The 19,763-nt window shown below is 43.0% G+C and overlaps 1 protein-coding gene across 4 annotated transcripts; it reads right to left on the bottom strand.

Moving 5' to 3' along the window:
- Nucleotides 1-842: 842 nt before the first annotated feature.
- On the bottom strand, nucleotides 843-19,084 carry NFRKB (nuclear factor related to kappaB binding protein). Of its 4 annotated transcripts, none has more exons than XM_053997011.1 (26): nucleotides 19,023-19,084; nucleotides 18,172-18,312; nucleotides 17,577-17,778; nucleotides 17,358-17,485; nucleotides 16,076-16,250; nucleotides 15,812-15,913; nucleotides 15,181-15,254; nucleotides 14,684-14,768; nucleotides 14,267-14,447; nucleotides 13,967-14,075; nucleotides 13,391-13,517; nucleotides 12,329-12,394; nucleotides 11,304-11,383; nucleotides 11,183-11,223; nucleotides 10,708-10,768; nucleotides 9,704-9,878; nucleotides 9,267-9,373; nucleotides 8,688-8,811; nucleotides 8,232-8,308; nucleotides 7,385-7,605; nucleotides 6,602-6,881; nucleotides 5,719-5,937; nucleotides 4,511-5,287; nucleotides 3,538-3,644; nucleotides 2,681-2,816; nucleotides 843-1,966 (listed from the first exon to the last, which is right to left on the bottom strand). In XM_053997011.1, the coding sequence occupies exons 2-26, from the start codon at nucleotides 18,292-18,294 to the stop codon at nucleotides 1,841-1,843; spliced, it is 3,903 nt and encodes a 1,300-aa protein (XP_053852986.1). In that variant the 5' UTR covers nucleotides 18,295-18,312; nucleotides 19,023-19,084; the 3' UTR covers nucleotides 843-1,840. The 4 variants fall into 4 exon arrangements, with proteins under 4 accessions (XP_053852986.1, XP_053852987.1, XP_053852988.1 ...); XM_053997012.1 differs by having other exon boundaries at nucleotides 10,708-10,765; XM_053997013.1 differs by having other exon boundaries at nucleotides 14,696-14,768.
- Nucleotides 19,085-19,763: the final 679 nt, after the last annotated feature.

The following is a 19,763-nucleotide window of genomic DNA, read 5'->3' as shown; positions in this document are numbered from 1 at the left end:
CTTGCTGTAACCAATAAATTTCTGATTGACTCTTGAAAGGCTTAACAAATTATTCGCCTCATAAACACCTCCTGTGTCCAGCAAGAAAGTCATAAGGGTTGAAAGAAATTAAAGGGTCTTCACAATGTAACCATCTTTCAGCAATTGATTGTAGGTTAATTAATAATTTATTAATTATGAACAGAACATAGCAGGATTATCTTGATTATGTTTTGAATTTAAAGGCTCTTTTACATAAGCAATAGCAGGAAATTGCTTGTTGCCTGCTTAATTTAGTCTTTTAACTTTACAACTAAAAGGACTTCGGAATTTCCTCACCTCCCTCTCAAACCACAATCTTTCTGCTGGCTCCTGATTGATAAATGTACAAAACATGACAAAGCAGGACAGAAAACCTTTATCACTCCAAACTGTGAAGCATATAAACCATAATTCAAGCACTTGCTTTCAAATGCTGAACTGATGTGTCCTGCTAATTCAGTATTTATATCCTGTCACCTCTTTTCTTACTGAAATACCTGTTTTCCTTCTAATTGGGAAGTGGGTTAGATACAGTACAGAAAGATCCACAACCCCAGCCTGAAGCCCAACAAGAGTAACACATACAGAGCTCCAACCACAACAGTCCTGAACTGTACAATTTGGTTCTTTAAATATATTATAGTCTATAATATATAACTTGGAGCAAACTGTATCTTAAAAAAAAAAGCCTACAAAAAAAGACCAGGTTAAAAAGAACAATCTTACCAAGAAGATGGACAGGCTATTAGCCCTTGGCAAGCTGGACAATGACTGTACACAAAACACGCTGTAGAGAACCAAAAGGATATGGTAGAGATCTCTAAGGCTTTCTACACTTTTATTCTTCTCCTGGTACAGCACATATTTTGATCTCATTCAGTTTCAAGGTCATGTCAGAACAGTCACAAATTCATCTCCAGTATGTGCAAAATTTAAAAATATTTACATAGACAGATAAAACTGCAAAAGTAAAACCAAAACTAACAGCAGGGTCTTGGCTTAAAGTATTTCTTCAGAACCCAAGAGACAACAGTTTGGGTGTATTTGAAAACATATTCCGACCTTTTAAACCAAGGTACAGTTTGTTTCCACTGATAAAAAGGTTTCTATGTTGAAGAAAACTAAAAGAGGATCTTTCTTGTGAACATCAACTTTTTCCTTTCCAATACAGTCCCATTTGCTGACAGACTTGTTCACACAGTGACTTCCTGTATCTCATCTCCCTCTCCTCCATGGTCACTCACTCTGTTACAGCAAAAAACCACTTTGACTCTCACCCTGTCTTTGACAGTAACCTGACATGGATGTGAATGGATGTGAGTTACAATAACTGGTGTCAAAGACACCATCCTGAGTCACTAGGTATCAGTAGTGACAGCCAGACTCAAGTAAAAGCAGACATCTTCTCCATGACTTTGAAAAGCTACTGAATAACCCCTTCCAAGCAACCTTCCCTGCTTAATGAAGATCCAGGATAACTGCTTTATTTACAACCGAAAATGCACAGGAACTGTATTTGCCAAAAGTCCTTTGGATGGAAAAAGTACAAAGAACAGCAAGACATTTCTTAAATCATCAATTCCACAGAACCTGGATTTACACATCTGGATTGAAACATTTTGTTTTGCAGGTACAGCATGTTTTTTTCTGTGGAATTTCTAACCAGATATGGCAGTGCTGACCCTGGAGAAGCAAGGGCAGAACCCAGTCCAATTCCAAGTCATGGCTGGGGTTAGGCAGCCTCAGGTGGTTGGTTGGATGGAGGATGACAACAGGCTCAGGGAAGTTCTTAGAAAGTGATCCATGTTCAAACCAGTGTTCACAACTGATCCTGAGTCTGCTTTGGAGATGGAGCTGTTGTCACAACCACAGTGGACACTGCTTTAGTTGAGCCAGAGACTGTTCCCTGCTGGAGATGGGAGGCTGGAACTGTTTGAATTCGCACCTGTGTGAAATGGAAAGAAATAACTCGTCTCAAGAACAACCTGGTGACACAATGACTGCACCTACATTGTGCTCTGGTGAAGTACCTGCTTCTGCTGCCAACAAAAACAGTTATTGGAACAACACCAAGCACCAAAACCACTGCCAGAACAGAGCATGTCATAAGAATATAATTCCATCCACTGCCCACATGAGATGGTGACAGGAGATTTCCAGATTAGAGAGGAAGGCCTGAAAACTAGTTTGAATAAAAACCTGTATGTCAGCTGCTTTTCCACATTTTCAGAAGAAGGGCTTGGATCCATGGGATACCTCACTTCTACAGACTTGTTAATATCAGCTGTCAATGCAGATTAATTATTTGGAATTATGGATCACTAAGTTTCCAGACAGAAAGATGGATATGCAAAGCAGTTATGTGATTTCTTCAAGAAAAAGTGACCCACAAAAGCCAAAGTACAAAGCACTACAAAGACTGCTGCGTGTACAGAAAAATCCTGACAGGACCTTTGGTTTTACATTCATTATACTGGCAGTGCTTCAAAAACATTTTAAAACTTTATTTGGATGGAGAGAATGTACAGGTGATGACAGATTCCATGTGCTTAATGCAGACACTACAACCAAGCTCTGTGCCATGTATCCAGTGTAAAGTCCTCATGAAGATGTTAAGTCATTAAAAAGCAAATAGAATGATCATTCTAGGTGCCCTTACCTGTGTGGCTTGGCCTTGCTGCTGCAGCTGCTGTAGTTGCTGTGCAGTCAGAAAACTCACAGGCTTGTTCCCAGCAATCAGTTTAGTCCCTGCTGGCATTGTAGTCAGGATGATATTTCTGCCTAATCCACTGATGCTAAGGAAAAATAATTGCTGAAAAGTTAGTAAACAGAGGCTCAATCTTTCCAACTCCAAACCATTCTTCAATTGCTAGTAGATTATAGTTCTACCACATGTAATAACCATTTTAAATAGTGGGTTTTTTTCCCTCCATAAAACTGGCAAATGCACTAACGACAAGTTTATGTCAGTATTTATAACTGACAGAGAATTAATTTAGCACACAAGTCACACCCATTAACTCTGGACCATACATACACTGGGTTAGCCTGATCAGACCTGAACACTTCCCAATGCAGGAAACAGCTGAGTACTTGAAATATTAACTAAGGGAGACAGTATCAGAATTTATGGAAGAATAAACAAAAAGCCTTCAGTATCTGAATGCCAGAGGAATTCTCACTAAGGCAGTTAACTTCTCTTGAATGGAGAGATGGCCTCAGATTACAGATATTTTTCAGTGTGTTAATTCTTGCTCAAACACACAGAACTAATCAAACAGCTGGTTTCAAGGCACAGAATGTTTCTTCTTCGGTGTATTTGCTAGAACCTGCATCTCAAAATAAATAACTAAAAATTACAATCTCATTGCAGACACCATATCCACTCAGTTTCTTGCAGCTGATGGGCCTGTTCACAGACTACAGTCCTATTCCAGCCTCTGTCTGCTTGCTCCCCAGGAACCCACCGAACACAGCCTATTTCTAAAGCAGAACTACGAGATGCAAAGCACTCACTTGGCGCCGAGGTTGCCCTTGATGATGGGGGCAGCGACCACGCTCTTGCCCTTCACTGGCTGGCTGATCACTGACAGGGGTACTGTGATCCGTGCTGGAAGTTTGCCCTAGGGAATGGGAAGAACACATGAGGAGCCATGGGGAGCTCAGCAGAGAAACTGCTCGACAACATCTGCTGCTTTGTGGGAGTCCTGTGAGCAGAAACCAGCAGCAGCTTTGCTGATGAAATCTGTGCTCCAGTTCAGGCTCCTTAAAATTCACCTCCCTCTCGTTCACTATACAGCTGCCTGGACCCTGAAAATCCACATAATCTTTGCACCACAGAATCTATGATTTTTATCCTTAGGAAACAACCATAGTGTCACTTAGCTTATGTAACCACAATACAGTTTATGGTGCCTTCAGATTTGGGCATTAAAATAGCATTAAAGGGCGAAATCAGTAAAAAACTTAATGCAAGTAACAAGCACTTCTAGTTCTGAATGTTCTATGACACCATTCCAAGGGAAATTATTGCTAAGGTGTGGGCTGCATGAGAAGCAGAGCTGCATGAGGCAGGACTTCAGATATGCAGTTTATTTCATTCACTTGCAAAAGGAAATAAGGGAAGTACCTGACTTTTTTGGGGCATTTAGCTGCAATTTGAACACCATGAAATGAGTTGCAGACTCATACCCAGAATACAAGTTGTTGTGGCTGCCCCATCCCTGGAAGTGTTCAAGGCCAGGTTGGATGAGGCTTGGGGCAACCTGATCTAGTGGAAGGTGTCCCTGCCTATGGCAAGGGATGGCACTGAATGAGCTTTAATGTCCTTTACAACCTAAAATTTACAACCTAAATACAACTATTGTATGACTGCCATATTAATTTGAGTCTCTGTGGATGCAAAGAGCAGTTTTCAGCCATAAAACATCAGTGTATTTTGGCACCCCCCTTCTCTCCCCACCCCCAGTGAGAGCTCAGCATTACTCACTGCCTGGGACGTAGATACCACTGTGGTGCTGACGGGCACCTGCCGCACAGCTGTGGCTCCCGTCCCAATGGTTATGGGGGTCCCCGCAGCTCCTGAGGCCACAGCAACTGCTTTGGACACTGTGGCACTCACGGTGGGTAAGGAAGTGTGGCCTGTGCCAGCAACGCTCACCACCGAAGATGACTGCACCTGCTTAGCATGAGTGGCTACAGTTATGGTCTGCCCGGCTTTGGGGGGTATCACCCCCAGCCCCTGCACAATTCTTATTGTGGCAGCTGGCTTGGCCTCTGTGGATGCCACCGTGGTTATGGCTTTGCTCTTCTGGTCTGCCACAGTCACGCCCAGGGCAGGCATCAGGCGGAAAGCAGAACTTGTTGGCTCTGCAGTCTTTAAGTCAGGAGTCACTTTAACCACGGTGCCTCCGGCTGGGCTGGAAGAGGCAGGAGACACCGTGCTTGTCTTGGCTGGAGACTCAGCAGTCTGGACAGGGTTGGATGTCACGTGCAAAGTCGCAGAGATGCCTTTCCCACCAGCACTGCCTCCTGCAGCTGCTGTGAAGAGGTCCTGAGTCAGTTTGACAGTAGTGACTTGAGACTTGGCCAGGGTGGCCATCATATCTGGAGTGATGCGCAGCACCGTTTGTCCCTTCGCATCCGTGGTGATGGAGGACGGGGGCAGGCGCAACACATCCTTCCCATGGATCCGAAAATTGGTTGCTGTGAGTGGGATGCCGCTTCCAGCCTGGGTCTTCACACCAAGTTGTCCCGTAATAGCCACCTGTAAGAGATCAGAGAAATGGTTCCGTCAAATTGGGACAAGGTCCAAGGCACACTCAAAGCAGAACTTCCCAACAGGACGATGTTTGCTCCCACTAGAATGCAAGTGGAGTAAGAGTAGCACTCAGTACACTACTGAAAATGGTTCTGATTGTTTATCAGATGGCATTCTCAATCCCATCTAAAATAGGAAATATCGGTGGGTCTGGTTTCTTTTCCAAACAAAATGAAGAAGAGATCACTAAAGAACCTGCACAAACACAACTTTCACCTGCACGTGAAAACAGGGCTCAAACACACAAAAGAAGTAACTGTGTCAGCCTGCACCATCCATCAACACACACAGCATTACAGCTCCCAAATGTTCACACCTGCACAACAGGAAACGATCAGGTTGTGGAGCCCAATTCCAAGTCTCTCCCTCCCTCTCACCTGCTTGATGATGTTCTGGCCAGCCACGTTCTGAATGATAGTGGTGGAGGAGGTGCTGGCAGCCGAACTGCCTGGAGAGCTGGTCACTGGCTTCACAGCAGGGCTGGGCATCGCAGGCAGTCCCGTCACAGTGATACCTGCCTGGCTGGCCATGGAGCTTCCTGCTCTCGGCACCTGCACAGGGCTACTTTGAGCTTTTACAGGCAAAGTCATCACAGCCTACAGAAGAGAGGAGGAAGACTATGAGCAGACTACCAAAATAGGAACGGTCTAGTGATTCTTCTTTGTATTGTGTTAGATTGTGAGTTCAGGGGAGTTCACAAGAATTCTCTTGCAAGGATTCCAACTGCTTGGAATTGTAGTGAGGTTGGTGTCAGTCTCTTTTTCCAGGACAAGAGACAATTGCCCTTGAGTTGCACCAGGGAGTTTAACTTGGATGTTAGGAAATTTCTTTTCACAGAAAGGGTTGTATAGCATTGGAACAGACTGCCCAGGGCAGTAGTGGAGTCACCATCCCTGGAAGCATTAAAAAACATGTGTGGACGATGCACTTAAGGATAAGGTTTAGCAGTGAATATGGTAGTGTTGCTGTGTTCATGGCTGGACTTGATGATCTTGACAGTCTTTTCCAAGCTTAATGATTCTGTGATTCTAAGTCCTATGGACTTTTAATGTAATGCACAATTTAATGATGCCAGGTAAATACATGAAAAACAGAGCACTGAACAGTATTGCATATGTGACTTTATTGCATATGTAAAACCGTTTCTGTGCTCATACCTGCAGTTAGTGCATGCTCCAAATAAGCACAGAATGCCTGTGCATCACACCAGAACACCACAAGTCAGATCAGATGTCAGATACTCTACTCCTTCCAACTCACCTGAGGGAGCACTTTGGTTTGTGTGGCTGTAGCTGGAACACGGATTTGAGGCACTGATGTGGGCTGCTGCTGCTGCTGCTGGGTGACCACTGGGGCTTGCTGGGACATAGTTGGGAGGCTCGACTGGGCAGTGACCACACGGACCTGTGGCAGGCCTGAAGAGTTGCTGTGACTGACCACACGTGGAGTGGGCACTGGCCCCGGCTGCGCCTGTGAGCTCTGAGCTGGGGACAGCAACGTCCCCAGCTGGGGCATGGTGGGAGAAGACACCAGGAGAACACTACGGAAAGACAGAGTCAGTAGGTCAGCAAAGATGTAGGAAATTCACACAATCACAGAATCACTGAGGTTGGAAAAGACCTCTGAGATCACTGAGTCCAACCTGTGACTGATCCCCACCTTATCACCCATCCCAGAACACTGAGTGCCATGTCCACTTGTTCCTTGGTCATCTTTAGGGATGGAGACTCTACCACCTCCCTGGGCAACCTCTTCCAATGTCTAATCATGCTTTGTGAAGAAATTCCTCCTGATGTCCAACCTGAACTTCCCCCTGGCACAGCTTGAGACTATGCCCTCTTGTCACACTGCTGTTTCCTGGGTGAAGAGTCCAACTCTCACCAGCCTCCAACCTCCTTTCAGGGAGTTGCAGAGTGGTAAGGTCACCCCTGATCCTCCTCTTCTCCAGGCTAAATAATCCCAACTCCCTCATTACTGAATTATACAAATTACTGAAAAACAGCCAGCAGCATTCCCAAGGGACATAGGGGACAGAAGCAGTACCTCTGGCTGGGTTTTGCTGGCTCTGACCCAGCACCCGATACACTCTTGCCGACCACAGACACCGGTGGGGGTGAGATGGGTGTTGCTGGCAATGCAGGGGCAGTTGGCGTCACAGGAGTCACAGGAGTTGGTGGCATGCTGGAGTCACTGAGGCTCAGCTGACTAGGCTCTGCTGTGCTGGTGGGGAGGGCTTTCACAGTACCCTCCTTGCTACTCGACTTCTACAAAGAGACCACATCCAGCATCACAAAATCTGGGGTTAATTGCTGCACCTTACAGTAGGCTGAGCACTTCAACCCGAGTTCTGTATGGTGGTGAATGGCTCTGCTGTTAAATCCTGATATCAAACATGACTGACTGCCTTTCCCCAGCTACAGCCATGGATGAACTGGTTTGTTTGCCTGCTCCTGCTCTCAGGGAAAAGTGCACCTGAGTTGTGACAAACATTCAGAACATGCAAATTTTCACCTTGGTAAATGTGCCAATAGACAAGTACTTCAGAAATATTTAGTATCAGACATCCAAACCCTGACGGCTTCAGCAGAGCAAGGGGGAGAACAGACGTGTTCCACACACTCTGTTACAAATTAACCTCAAAACTAGATCTAAAAGACCATCCCTTTGATAGGGAGCACAAATGAGAGGATAGCAGTGGAAGCTGTGTGGAGGAAAAGTTCCCTCTCTCCCTGTTCATTTTGTGCACTGACATTCATACACATCATGAATTGCTAACTCAAACATGGTAATTTTCATCACTTGTTATGGATGCAGAATTTATGGATTAAATTAAGACTATCTCCTTCTCAATCCCAAAAGCACCTGTGCAACCCTGAGCAAAGAAATCTACCATTTTAGCTGCAGGTTTTGGCTTCTGAAGAGCTTTCTTGGCCTTTGCTGCAGCAGCTTGAGCATGATGGATCCGTTCTGCAAGGACAAATTAATGGTTAGAGCTCCTGAACACAAGCAGACTGACTTAAGGAAGAGGCTAAGTAAGAGGTGCAGATTCTTCTTCAGATAAGGAATTAAACACATAGTCATGTAACAGTGCAAAGAAAAACATCTAGTAAATTAGCCGAAAAGGCTGAAAATAAGACGCATAAAAACATACATCTGCAGTTCTTGGGATGGTATTTTTCAAACAAATATTTCAAAGTGACACACTGCTCTCTCAGATGGGATTTAAGTGCTGAAGGAGTAACCTAAGCAAACTGACTAGGAAAAGAAGCTGGATTGACAAATTAATGTTCATTATCCGTCTTTATAAACATTTTTAATTCTTAAGATATCACCAACCCAGACTTACCAAACTCTTCCTCGCTCCTGTCCCGGTGCAGGTAGATCCACAACTTCCGCCCAATATCGTATTTCACACAGGGATCTTTCTCATAATGCAATCGGTCCAGAGCACCACTAACAACAGTGTTAACCTGAAGTTCAGAATTCACAGATTACAAAATAATGTGGACTAGCTGGACTAGCCAAAACTGATGAATAGAAACATGATCCTATTTGGTATAAAACCGGAGTAAGCTGCGAGCAATCTCCATCTGAGTGAGAACTGACTGAGGGCAGATATTGCAGCACAGGATGGTGTTTGCCACCTTGGGTTAAATGGAGCTTCCACCAAAGCTCTGAAAATTGACTGTTCCTCAATCTAAAATGTGAGCGGCTCTATGACAGTGTTAACTCTGTGGCTTTTCTAGCTGGCTTTTCATCATCCAAAGTTGGTGCAGATTTGCAGCAGTTCGTCATAGTAGTACATAGCTCCCTTTTGCTCATCACAGCAGCATAAAAAGTATTGGGCCTTTGCCACTGAATACTGCCTGGGTTCATGCAGTGTACTTTTACGAGAATCTGAGGCCAGACATGACATCCAACTTACCTGAGCACTTGTGACATCTGGAGCTAGGAACTGGGAATCTTTGAGCAGCTCACAGATTTCAGCTCGAGTTCCCTCTCCATTAGGAAGGCGAGCAGCAGCATCACGAACTGAAACACAAAACTAGAGCTTAAACTTCCAGCTGTAACTGGACAGCGGTACTCAGGTACTCCATCAAATAAATTATGGGACTGCTCTATTACCCTTGCTCTCACAGTGCCTACTTGCTCACTAAAATCTAGCCCCAAAAGTCCCTGAAAAATATGAGAAGATATTATAAAGGATCATTTTAAAATATATCGACTGTGCCAACTTTGTGCTAACAGTGATGAATTTGGGGAAAAGCTTTCAACCCCAATGCAGATTCCTGAAGTAGCTGTTTTAGAGGGTCAGAGGAATGTTTTTCTTCTTTAGAAAAGTTTTTCTGGCCATGACCTTACCAAGGGATAAAATGGTGACATATGCTGGTCTGTCTGAGCGCAGGAGAGAATGTTCCCGCGCTTTGTTTAAGGAGGTTTCCTTGTCAAACACCCCCTTCACAGGACCAACAACTGACTCGAAGCCATGCATCCGGAAGGTGAAGGCTTTGTGGGGCTGGCTGTAACGGTAACGCTCCTGGAGGTGAACAAAAGAGCACTGACTTTACCAGGAAACATACAGCAAAGCCTTATGTCATATTACCAAGTAAGTTGTTATCATTCTCTAGAGAAAGCATTATTAAACTGAAGGCTCAAATACTGCTATATAAACTTATTTTGGATCAAGAAAATCACAAATTACTTCATGCAAAGTACAATGCTCCACCTAAGCAAGGTGTGCAGGTGCAACACATTCACTGTCAAGCAGCTGCACAGACTAGAGGTGCCAGAAATACAAGAGATACATCTTCTGTCCCCTTCCCCTTCCTCCCTTTATCTGGCTAAAGAGAGATCTCCAAAATTTAACTTATAAATTCTGTCCTGCAGACAGCACATGGAGAGAAGGGAGAAGAATCCCCATCATGTGTTTTCCCTCTAATTCCCACTTGCATCTACTACAGATAAGATAACTAATTGGATGGGTGCACTTATTGACACTTATTTTTTGCTTGCACACATACATGCCCAAAAAATAAAGAGGTAAGTGGGGGATGGTGGGGGATGGCAAAGGAGACAGAGGGGCTGGCACAACGAACTGACACTATCAATTTCATTAATTTTATCAAATTAGTATTTACCAAATTAATTTTACCCACTGGAAATACTGATGGTTTTGAAACAAGGCTATGTCATTAGCAAGTTTTATGCAAGGCCAAGATACTGACTTTCAGGGCAGAAGCAACATATCAATTCTTCACATTAACTACATTTGTGTAGAGTATAAAACTGCCATCCTACACAAATTCTCCTGATTTAGTGGCCAACTGTTTTAACAAGTGCCTTTAAAATGAAGATTCTTTTCTTACTTGCTCTTGAAAAACCCGTTTCTCCTCTCCAGTGCTAGGCCGGACTACATAGTCAGTCCTTCTGAAAGAAAGGGCACTATCAGTTCTGAGCACAAGAAGCCCACAACAGTCCCAAATGATGAATTCCCTCATCCTTCTGCAAATTCTTCTGAATAAATCCTGAAAGCATTTATGGTAACAAAAGCAAGCCCTGCTTGTATGCTGTATGCAATACCTGAAGGCAAGCAAAGACTATAAATAATCTTATTAGCAGAACCTAAGCTAGATTGCAGCTTTGCTCTGATAATATATGTGAACTTGGATAAAATTAGTCAATTTCATGAAGTCAAGTTACTGCATTTTTAAAATCAAACTATCAAATTTTCTCCTGTCCCATGATGTAAAATTGTTTTGTTTTAAGATCCAGAGGCACAAAGCCCAAATCTCACAGCTTCAGCAGCACTACAAAGGCTTTCAAGCAGTGTTACACACTTACACTCTGGGCAGTGGCATGGCATCCAAGCTGTCTTCATTTTCCTATTGAGAAAGAAATGTCAGTGTTGGGTAGAACACAGTCAGGTTTTGTGCTCCAAGAAGGTGATTTTTGTCTCACTCACTTTGAAAAAAGTCTGGTCTTTGGTCTCCAGCCAGAGATGAAACAGTGCTGCCAGTTCCTTCTCATGATCTTGGTAACTACCTAGTAAGAAACCACAAAAATGTAAAAACAGAACTATTTTAATTGTTAAGAAGCCAGATGCTTGTAATTCCCAGTCCTCTCCTATTCCCTTCTCTCCTCAATGCATCACCAGTCACAGATGTTCAAACTGCAATATTTGAACACCTCCAGGCTTAGGAAATGCTAAATCCCAGTGATTCCCCTGTGCTGGTACAAAAGATGGCGCTTCAACTCCTAGCACAGAAGGCAAGATGCTGTTTGGGACACAGTCACCTGTTCCCACTCTCCAAAGTAATCCCAGTTACTGAATCCATGAGCAGAAACACTTGCCTACATAACCTCCACCAAAAACTGTGAGAGGGGATCAGAGGAAAAGCTTCCTGACTGCAAATCTCTGCCAGTTTAAGCCTGCAAATATGATGACTAGAATCACCATAGTTAAAAATGAAAAATTTCTGTGTAGTAACTAGAGGAATGAACATAAACACAGATCATCTGTAGTTCAATCAGTATGAGTCTGAGCCCATTGATCATTAAGTTGCTCTTTGGTTCCCACTTTTAAAAATAAGAATAGTATCAGTTTGCTCTGCAGAGAAGCTTAATTCCTTTGCAATTGTGATAATTACTAATTACTCTGAATCATCAGAAGGTATGCTCTACAGAAGGGAAACTATGAAGGTGTTCAGACAAATTTGAAGGCTGACAAACATGGTTAAGTCAGCAACAGAAAGAAATACAGCCCAGTGCCTTTGTTCATTTATGCTCTGTCTGCTGCTGATACTGACGTCTTGTGAACACCTCAAATCCAAAACTTATATTAGCTCAGCTGAAAGAAAAGAAAATGCCTAACCGTGGAATTAACACCTCTGTTTCTCTCCAGGCTGCAGAAAGATGAAAAGTAAAGTCCTGGAGAAAACAACAAACCTTTACTATAGTACACATCATAGAAAAACACAAGGTACTCACCAAGCAATTTCCACTGCTGAGTTTTCTCCTTGAATTCAACAAAAGGTGAGAAGCTGGAAGGAGCATCTGCAGTGACAAATGTACATGTCAGGGACATTATACCATTATCCAACTGCAAAATCCCACTGTGGTTATGCAAACTGTCAAGTGAAAGACTCACAGTGACAGACAGAGCATTTTAAATTATTATGTAAGTGCATCTCTAAATTTATCCTTGCCCTTGGGAAGGTGATAGGATCCCTTTATCACCTTGGGAAGGTGAGCATCTCAGAGTATAAGGGCAAGCACAAGGAAAGAACAGAACAGGATAATGAGCCTTCCAACAACAGGCTCCAGCTGAGAGCCTGTTCCTGCTGTTCACCATGTTCAGCCCAGTTATTTAGTGCACTGGGATGGGAAAATTGCCAGTTGATAACTTTATCTTCAAGCTGAAGAGGAAAAAGAAATATGAGGTCCCAGGGACTGTTACTGTACAGTGAAAATTCATGGGCTCATGGGAAGAGAACTTGAGATTTATTGAATATTCACCAGCATCATAGACAATATGCTGCAAGGCCAACACAATCTGCTGTCTCTGCCTTTAAAACTTCCCACTAAGCAAATTATAAGCACGGACTAATTCAGTTTGAAAGGAATGGCTGAAACTCAGCTGGCCCAAGCCCAAGGTGGGCCAACCTCACCTTTCAGTGGATTGCTCAGGGCATCATCTAGTTTGATTTTTATTATCTCCAAAGACAACTACAACTTCACACTGTGGGGGAAGAGACTAATTCCTTCCTGCTTCAAACACCCTACCAAGCCACGATCAGAACATGAGAAATTGTCTGTCTAGAGGCAATTTCATACTTGGGAATCATGCTGGGTCTTATCTACTATCCACATGCAAAACAAGTCGACCACAACCAAGACATGTCAGCCAAACAGCCTCTCACAGAAACACTGCCAGCAATACAAGGATTTTTTGTGGTGATGAATGAAAAGTTGATTCAAGCTATAATGCAAACCAGCACTGACTAGAACAGAGGAACAAGTACAATTAGTATTTTTAACATCTCTTCTTACCTCTGCTGTCACCTGCCAAATACTGCAAGGCAGGTAAAACCAATTCAGACCAATTAGGGGCAAAGGAGAACCAGTTATTTAGTGCACTGGCATGAGAAGATTGCCAATCGAGAACTTTATCTTCAAGCTGAAGAGGAAAGATAATTATTTTATTAATGATCTCATAAGTTTAAACTATGACTGTCTTCACAGTAAACAAACCAGCTGAACATATGCCGGGGACAAAAAGGTTTTTATGTATGTGAAATAATCACCTGACTTTTTCAAGTAACCACAGCACCAAAGAAGGGGAAAACACTTTCCCATCTCTGCCCTTAATATAGAAAATATATCTAACCATGATCTATAGAATGGGTATGGACTCACAGATTCCACTGACTAAACTCATGAAACATGTTAAAACCAGAATGTGGTAGCACTCCCACAGGGTTTAATTTCTTTAATATGTAATCAAAATCTTATTATAATTTACAGCAAAGTAAGTCTGGAGAAAAGTCACTATTACAAAGCTGTAAGCTCCTCTATTCTTTGATTTTGCTTCCTGCAAAGATTCCTAGTAAGTGGGTGGTTCCTTACCACAGAGAGAATAGCAGGTCCTTCCAGAAGCAGTATCTCCAAAAGAAGGAAAAAGAAGCTGGATGATATTTCATTTATTTCAAGGCATGGTTTCATATCTTCAAGAGGTCTTCAAAAGAAAGAGAATGCAGAGTAAATCTTCTTGAATTTTTAAAATTCACCTCCATATACAAGGTGAACACCACATATTTTACACGTCCCAAACTGCATGAAAACATAGCCTGCAACAGTCCCATGTGAGCTGAAACATGTTGCTTTTTCCATCCATGCTAAGTGTTCACGGCCCTCTGGAACACTTACTCCTCTTTGACAGATGTTAGCGGGAGGGGGGAAAAATCCTGAGACACTGATGGGAGTCCATCTGCATTGCCAAGAGAGTCAGCCAAATCTTCCACCTCAGATTTAATAATCTTTGGCTTCTTTTTTTTCTTATCTTCCTTGTCCTTCACCTTTTTCTTGAGGGTTGCGATGTCAAATAAAGCTTCAGATATGATAAAAGTTAAAAAGAATACTTAGACAGCTTCTTACTACACCTTAATGAGAGTCATAAACTATTTAAGTATGTATCTAGAAATGTATGTTGTGTGCATTCATTCACACCTCAACCATTCCACCTTTCCAGCTGCTGTCATAAATCTTCACTTTTCCCCTCAACAGAAAACCTCTAGTTTTTAAACCAACATATGTGAAATAAAAAAAAGCAAAGGATCCACCAACTTGCTAAGGAACCTTTTCTGCCAGCATTCACTCGAGTCATGATGTCCTCAAGGGTCAGGTCTGTTGTGACTAGATCAGGGTGATCCTACACAGGAAAATGGTAGAGAAATTAAACTGAGAGAGGACAAAGTCTTAAGACAGCAACAAGGTGAAGAAGTACCCAAGTACTAAAATGCACCAAACTCAACCAGGATCAGCTTATTAAATTATTTACTGCAAAAAAAGCTGGGGAGGTCTTCTAACTGAATTCCAAAATTTTGTCCCTCCAAAACATGCAACTAAAATTACAAAATCCTTCTACCGAGATAAACATGGCCAGGAGCTGCATTTATACACTGACAGTTGAACCCAGGTTACAATAAAGAGCTAATGGGTGGGTGCACACAAAAAATAGCAATCATTTTGTCACCCAGAAGTGCCCTGATCTTTATGGCAAAGAGATAAAAACATCAAAGTTAAAATGTGGTCCCACCCCCGAAGACTTTTTGACATCTTACAGGCTGACGTTTTCGTTTCTCGTGGTGTTTCTTCAACATCATCTTTAAATCACTTTCCCCAAGTTCTATCTTGTCTGCAATGAAAATAATTATTTGCAGAGTTTTCCACTATTGTCACCTTCCACACTTCTTAGAATGCCATTTTCTATCCATTTACACTTCCAGCAACCTCCAAATTTCAGTAACTAATTTCTCCATATATGAACTTCATTCATTCATTCATTCATTCATTCATTCATTCATTCATTCATTCAGTCATCAGACTTCACTGTTGATGCAAGCATGAAAAAGAAGCCAGAACCAGCTTGAAGAGTTTGCAGAATTGATTACAGTCACTATAGGAGGGATTCTCAAGTATTTTGAACTGGACTACGCTAATGCTTCAACCACTAAAGGCAAAATATGACAGAGGAATCAGTAATATTACAGAAACCATGACTCTTGTGTTCAAATACTGGCCTTGCAAGAAGAAAAATATTAAACTGGGAAAAGAGCCAACTATTCTGGAAACTGCAAAAATGAAGCATCACATGATTTCCCATCAAATAACAGATTTTAAAGGTGATTTCTTGCAAGGTCTCAAGGTAATTCTCCCCCCTCTATCCATACTGACCCTTTGTCTGGTTCTCACCTGCAGTTTTCATGTCCAAGGTTGACAATGTGGGGATCACTCTCAGGGGAACTGGTGGACTTGAACAACGTGCTGGAGAACTTGGAGGCCAAGAGATTAGATCTAAAACAGAGGTATAAATTTACTTCTGCAAGACCTATCACAAATCTGTTTAACTATTAACATGTGTTCATTAGATCCCAGCCAATGGAAGTAGAGCCTAGAATCAAAAATGTGTCTTTTTCCATTCACACCTGGAGTCTTCAGTTCAGCCAAGGGCATTACCTTCTTCATCAGAAGACAAGGTAGTGTCTCCACATTCCTCTTTCACTTCCCTCAGGATCTTCAAGTAGCGCCGATGTGTCCGTCTGTCTCGTTCTTCCGAGTCGTATGTTGGTGGGAAGTGCTTTCTCCTTAGGGTCATGTCAGGGCCTCCTTTCCTGGCTAATTCCAGCAAGTGCTGAAAGGAGAGATTCATGTGACATCAGCTATGTCAGCTACAGTGCTGTAAGCCAGGACAGGTAAGCCCAGCTCAGATAACTTCCAGCAAGGTTACCATGTGGTGCCATCAGCACCTCAGATCTGTACAGGGGGAACATTAGGAAGGATCAGTATCTGCCACACACAGGATTTTAAACCTAGCATTTTAGACTATCATTTAAAGGGGAGGAAAAAACAGGTGAAATTTCTGCACCTTCTTCTGCACACATAACACTATCTGTCATTTTATGTGATCTGTTGAGAAGAACTTAAATCACTGGTGTGAGGTATAATTCCCACACAAATATGTAACAATGTGTCCTTTGAAAAAAACCATTTTACCTCTCATGGCTACAGAGGAAATAACTTCCTATGTATTCCATATTGTTGCCTATGGGGCATTGTGGATGCCCCATCCCTGGAAGTGCTCAAGGCCAGGAGCAACCTGGTCCAGTGAAAGGTGTCCTTGCCCATTGCAGGGGATTGGAATGAGATGAGCTTTAAGGTTTCTTCCAACCCAAATCATTCTGGGATTCTCTATTTCCCCCAACATTGTAGGGCATTTTATAAAGACATCTTCTTCTTCATCCCTACATACCAAATGTTTCAATGTCTAAGTGTAATGAAAGATAAATGAGCAACAAACACATTTCAATTGGCAAAAATTTGCTCACAGAAGTATCCACAGAGGAAGATTTTACCAGGGATTTGCAGGAATGAGAATCAGAGGTTTGGATCCACATATTTTCTAACTGTATTTAGCAAATGTAGTTGCTTCAGAAATAGTAAACAAACAAAGGCAGAATGACTTGTTAAGAAAATAATAAGGTGTAAAGGTGCAAATGCAGGAAGTGGGAACAAGGTGAACATGAAAAGAAGATAGGTCACACAAATGAGAGCTATGAGAGTTATACAACCTGAAATTTGCAAATATAGCAAAGGGTCTGGAGTTCTCTCTGGCCCACTGGAAAATCCAGAAGCATTACTCATTCAGTTCATTAAAGAAAAGGCCTCAGAGAACTGTGACTGCACTTTTAATAAAGACACTTTTAATAAAGACAAGTTATTCATCCCAGAGCACACTCACATTGCGGGAAGCGAGAATCTGCTTGAGCAGCCTGTAGAAGTACTGCTGCTGGGCACTCAGGTAGCGCTTGTACTGTGACTTGTAACAGAGCTGCCGGTACTTCACCACCTCGGGATTGAAGTGTCCATCTGTAACAAAGACAAAACACACACCTGGGTTTTCAACTGCTAGCTGAGAACTTGCCCCAAACCCACAGGGAAGCTCACAAGGCTGACTGACCCCGGAAGAGTTTCTGGGCGATGTGCAGTGGGTTCCCAAACCGAAAGTTCTCCCCACCGAACAGCGCTGAGATGAGCTTGTTCTGATGCTCTCGGTTGTTCTCAGGGAAGTGAGGCAGGAATTTTTTTAGGTGCTCTTGCTGCTCATCTGTCAGGACCTCCTGCCACGTTGACAAGCTGACAACCTCAAAGAAGATCTCAGGCTAAAGAAAGCAAGAAACAACAGTAAAGAAAGCCATGTCCTTGACCATTTTCTAGCCCTTGACCCTTTTTAAGTAACACTAGTCATGAGACAGTGTTTTATAAAACACAGGAAAGAGTAGAGTATAAAAAGGAAAGGTCAAGAAATTGATACTACTAACAAGAAAACAAATTCAAAGCTTGTAACAATCTTCTTAAAGGCAATTTCAAAATAATAAGAACATAACAGAATTGATTTAAAGGAGATTGTCCTGAGATTAATCAAACACGACACTTTTCCCAAGGCAGTCAAAAACACCTCCCCTTTCCAGTGTGCTCCATGAGCCCCAAAAAGGGAGTTAACCATGTTGTTTATATAGAGGTTAGACAAGGTGAAGTGTCTCAGCACTACTCACATCCTCCAGGAGGTCCTCGGGTAGACTGACCCGTGTGGTGCCCAGCATGCAGTCCTCCATGATCCGTGTGCAATTGCCCTCCAGCTCCAGGGGGTCTGTCAGCATGTGATCCAGGGAATCCATCCTCCAGCCCTCCTGCTCCTGGACAATGACAGCAAAACCCTCAACAAACAAAAATCCCAAACCCAGATACATCAGATACGTCCATCCTGATGTGAGGAGTGACGGAAGACCCACCTTTGATGGGTGGTTGTTTAAATGGAAGCTATGGAGTTGGCCTGCAACACCTGTATATATATATATATATATGTGTGTGTGTGTGTGTGTGTGTGTGTGTGTACGTATGTATGTATACATACATACTTACGTATATATATCAAACCCATACACACACACAGCCACATATATATATATATATATATATATATATATATATATATATATTAAAAACACTCATATAGAAGCATTTACTCTTCAATTACAACACAGGTCATGCCAACGGAAAAGTGCTTTTCCAGACAGGTAGATTGGGAAGTACAGCTGACCCATGACACTTTCCTTTTCACCTGCAGGAACTGTTTTCAATACTGCTAAACAGCAAAAGAGACTACATTTAAATCCTGAAGGCGGTTTTAAGGTGCAGAACCGAAGGTCAGGTCTAAGGTGGGGTTTGCCTTAGGTTGAAGGTGTGACAGGGCCAGGAGCCCCGTGCCCCCCGGCGCGACACAGCCGGACCGCTCTGAGCTGCGAAGAAACACGTAAAACACGCGAAATAAAGAAAAGGGCAATAAAAACTCGCAATAAACAGGGTGGGACAGCGAAGAAAACAGAAAAACAGGTTTATTTCCTACCCCTCACACGGCCCGGCCGAAGGCGGAAGGCGGCGGCGCTGCCGCGCCTGCGCGAACGCCCCGCCCCGCCGAACTGCGCCTGCGCGCGGCCCCGAGTCGCGACCGGCCGCGAGAGCGCAGCGGCTGCGGGAGGGGAAGTTTGTGAGTTCCACTGAAAATGCGGCAGCTGGGGAATGCTGAAGCCACCTGTCAGTCGCAGATTTATACGGCTTGACTGCAGTCCTGTGCAGTGGGTTAGTCATTGAGATGCTGTGCTAATATAACAATGAAGTGTTGAAAGGCTGAATATTTTGAATTTTAATGCAGCAAATTTTCATGTAGCACACGGAGGTTCTTACTGTTTCTCCACACCTTGACCCACTGCCAGCCCCCTCCAAGCATGCACATTAATAGTTTCTAGAATAACACTCATTTAATAAAATCGTGACAGGTTAAAGTTCAGGACTGCAGGTGACAGTAAAGCAATGTACAGAGGAGCTCTAATCCGTGACACAACCTGATAAATCAGAGTGCAGGTCACACCCAACAAGCGACAGATAGATTCAGTGCAGAAGTTACAACGGACTCTTCCCTGACTTCTCCCTGTTTTTAACTTGTTCTTATACTTTCTTTACATTTAGGTGGAGCTTGAGTGACTTGAGTCACGCATCTTAGTGAGTGATGGTGATACGTTGGGAGTGGATATGTCAGGATAGTACCTGAAATAACCCTGGGATGGGGGCATGAGTCCCTCCTAGAGGG

The sequence above is a fragment of the Vidua macroura genome, chromosome 22 (genome assembly GCF_024509145.1).
Source record: "Vidua macroura isolate BioBank_ID:100142 chromosome 22, ASM2450914v1, whole genome shotgun sequence".
In the NCBI taxonomy this organism is placed as follows: domain Eukaryota; kingdom Metazoa; phylum Chordata; class Aves; order Passeriformes; family Viduidae; genus Vidua; species Vidua macroura.
This window is presented reverse-complemented; position numbering and strand designations above follow the sequence as displayed.

Coding starts and splice junctions, on each gene's coding strand:
- NFRKB (XM_053997011.1), bottom strand. CDS start 18,294: ATGGATTCCCTGGATCACATGCTGACAGACCCCCTGGAGCTGGAGGGC. Junction 11,384..12,328: donor TCAGCAGTGGAAATTGCTTG/GTGAGTACCTTG, acceptor GTTTCTTACTAG/GTAGTTACCAAGATCATGAG. Junction 9,879..10,707: donor AACGGGTTTTTCAAGAGCAA/GTAAGAAAAGAA, acceptor GTTCACCTCCAG/GAGCGTTACCGTTACAGCCA.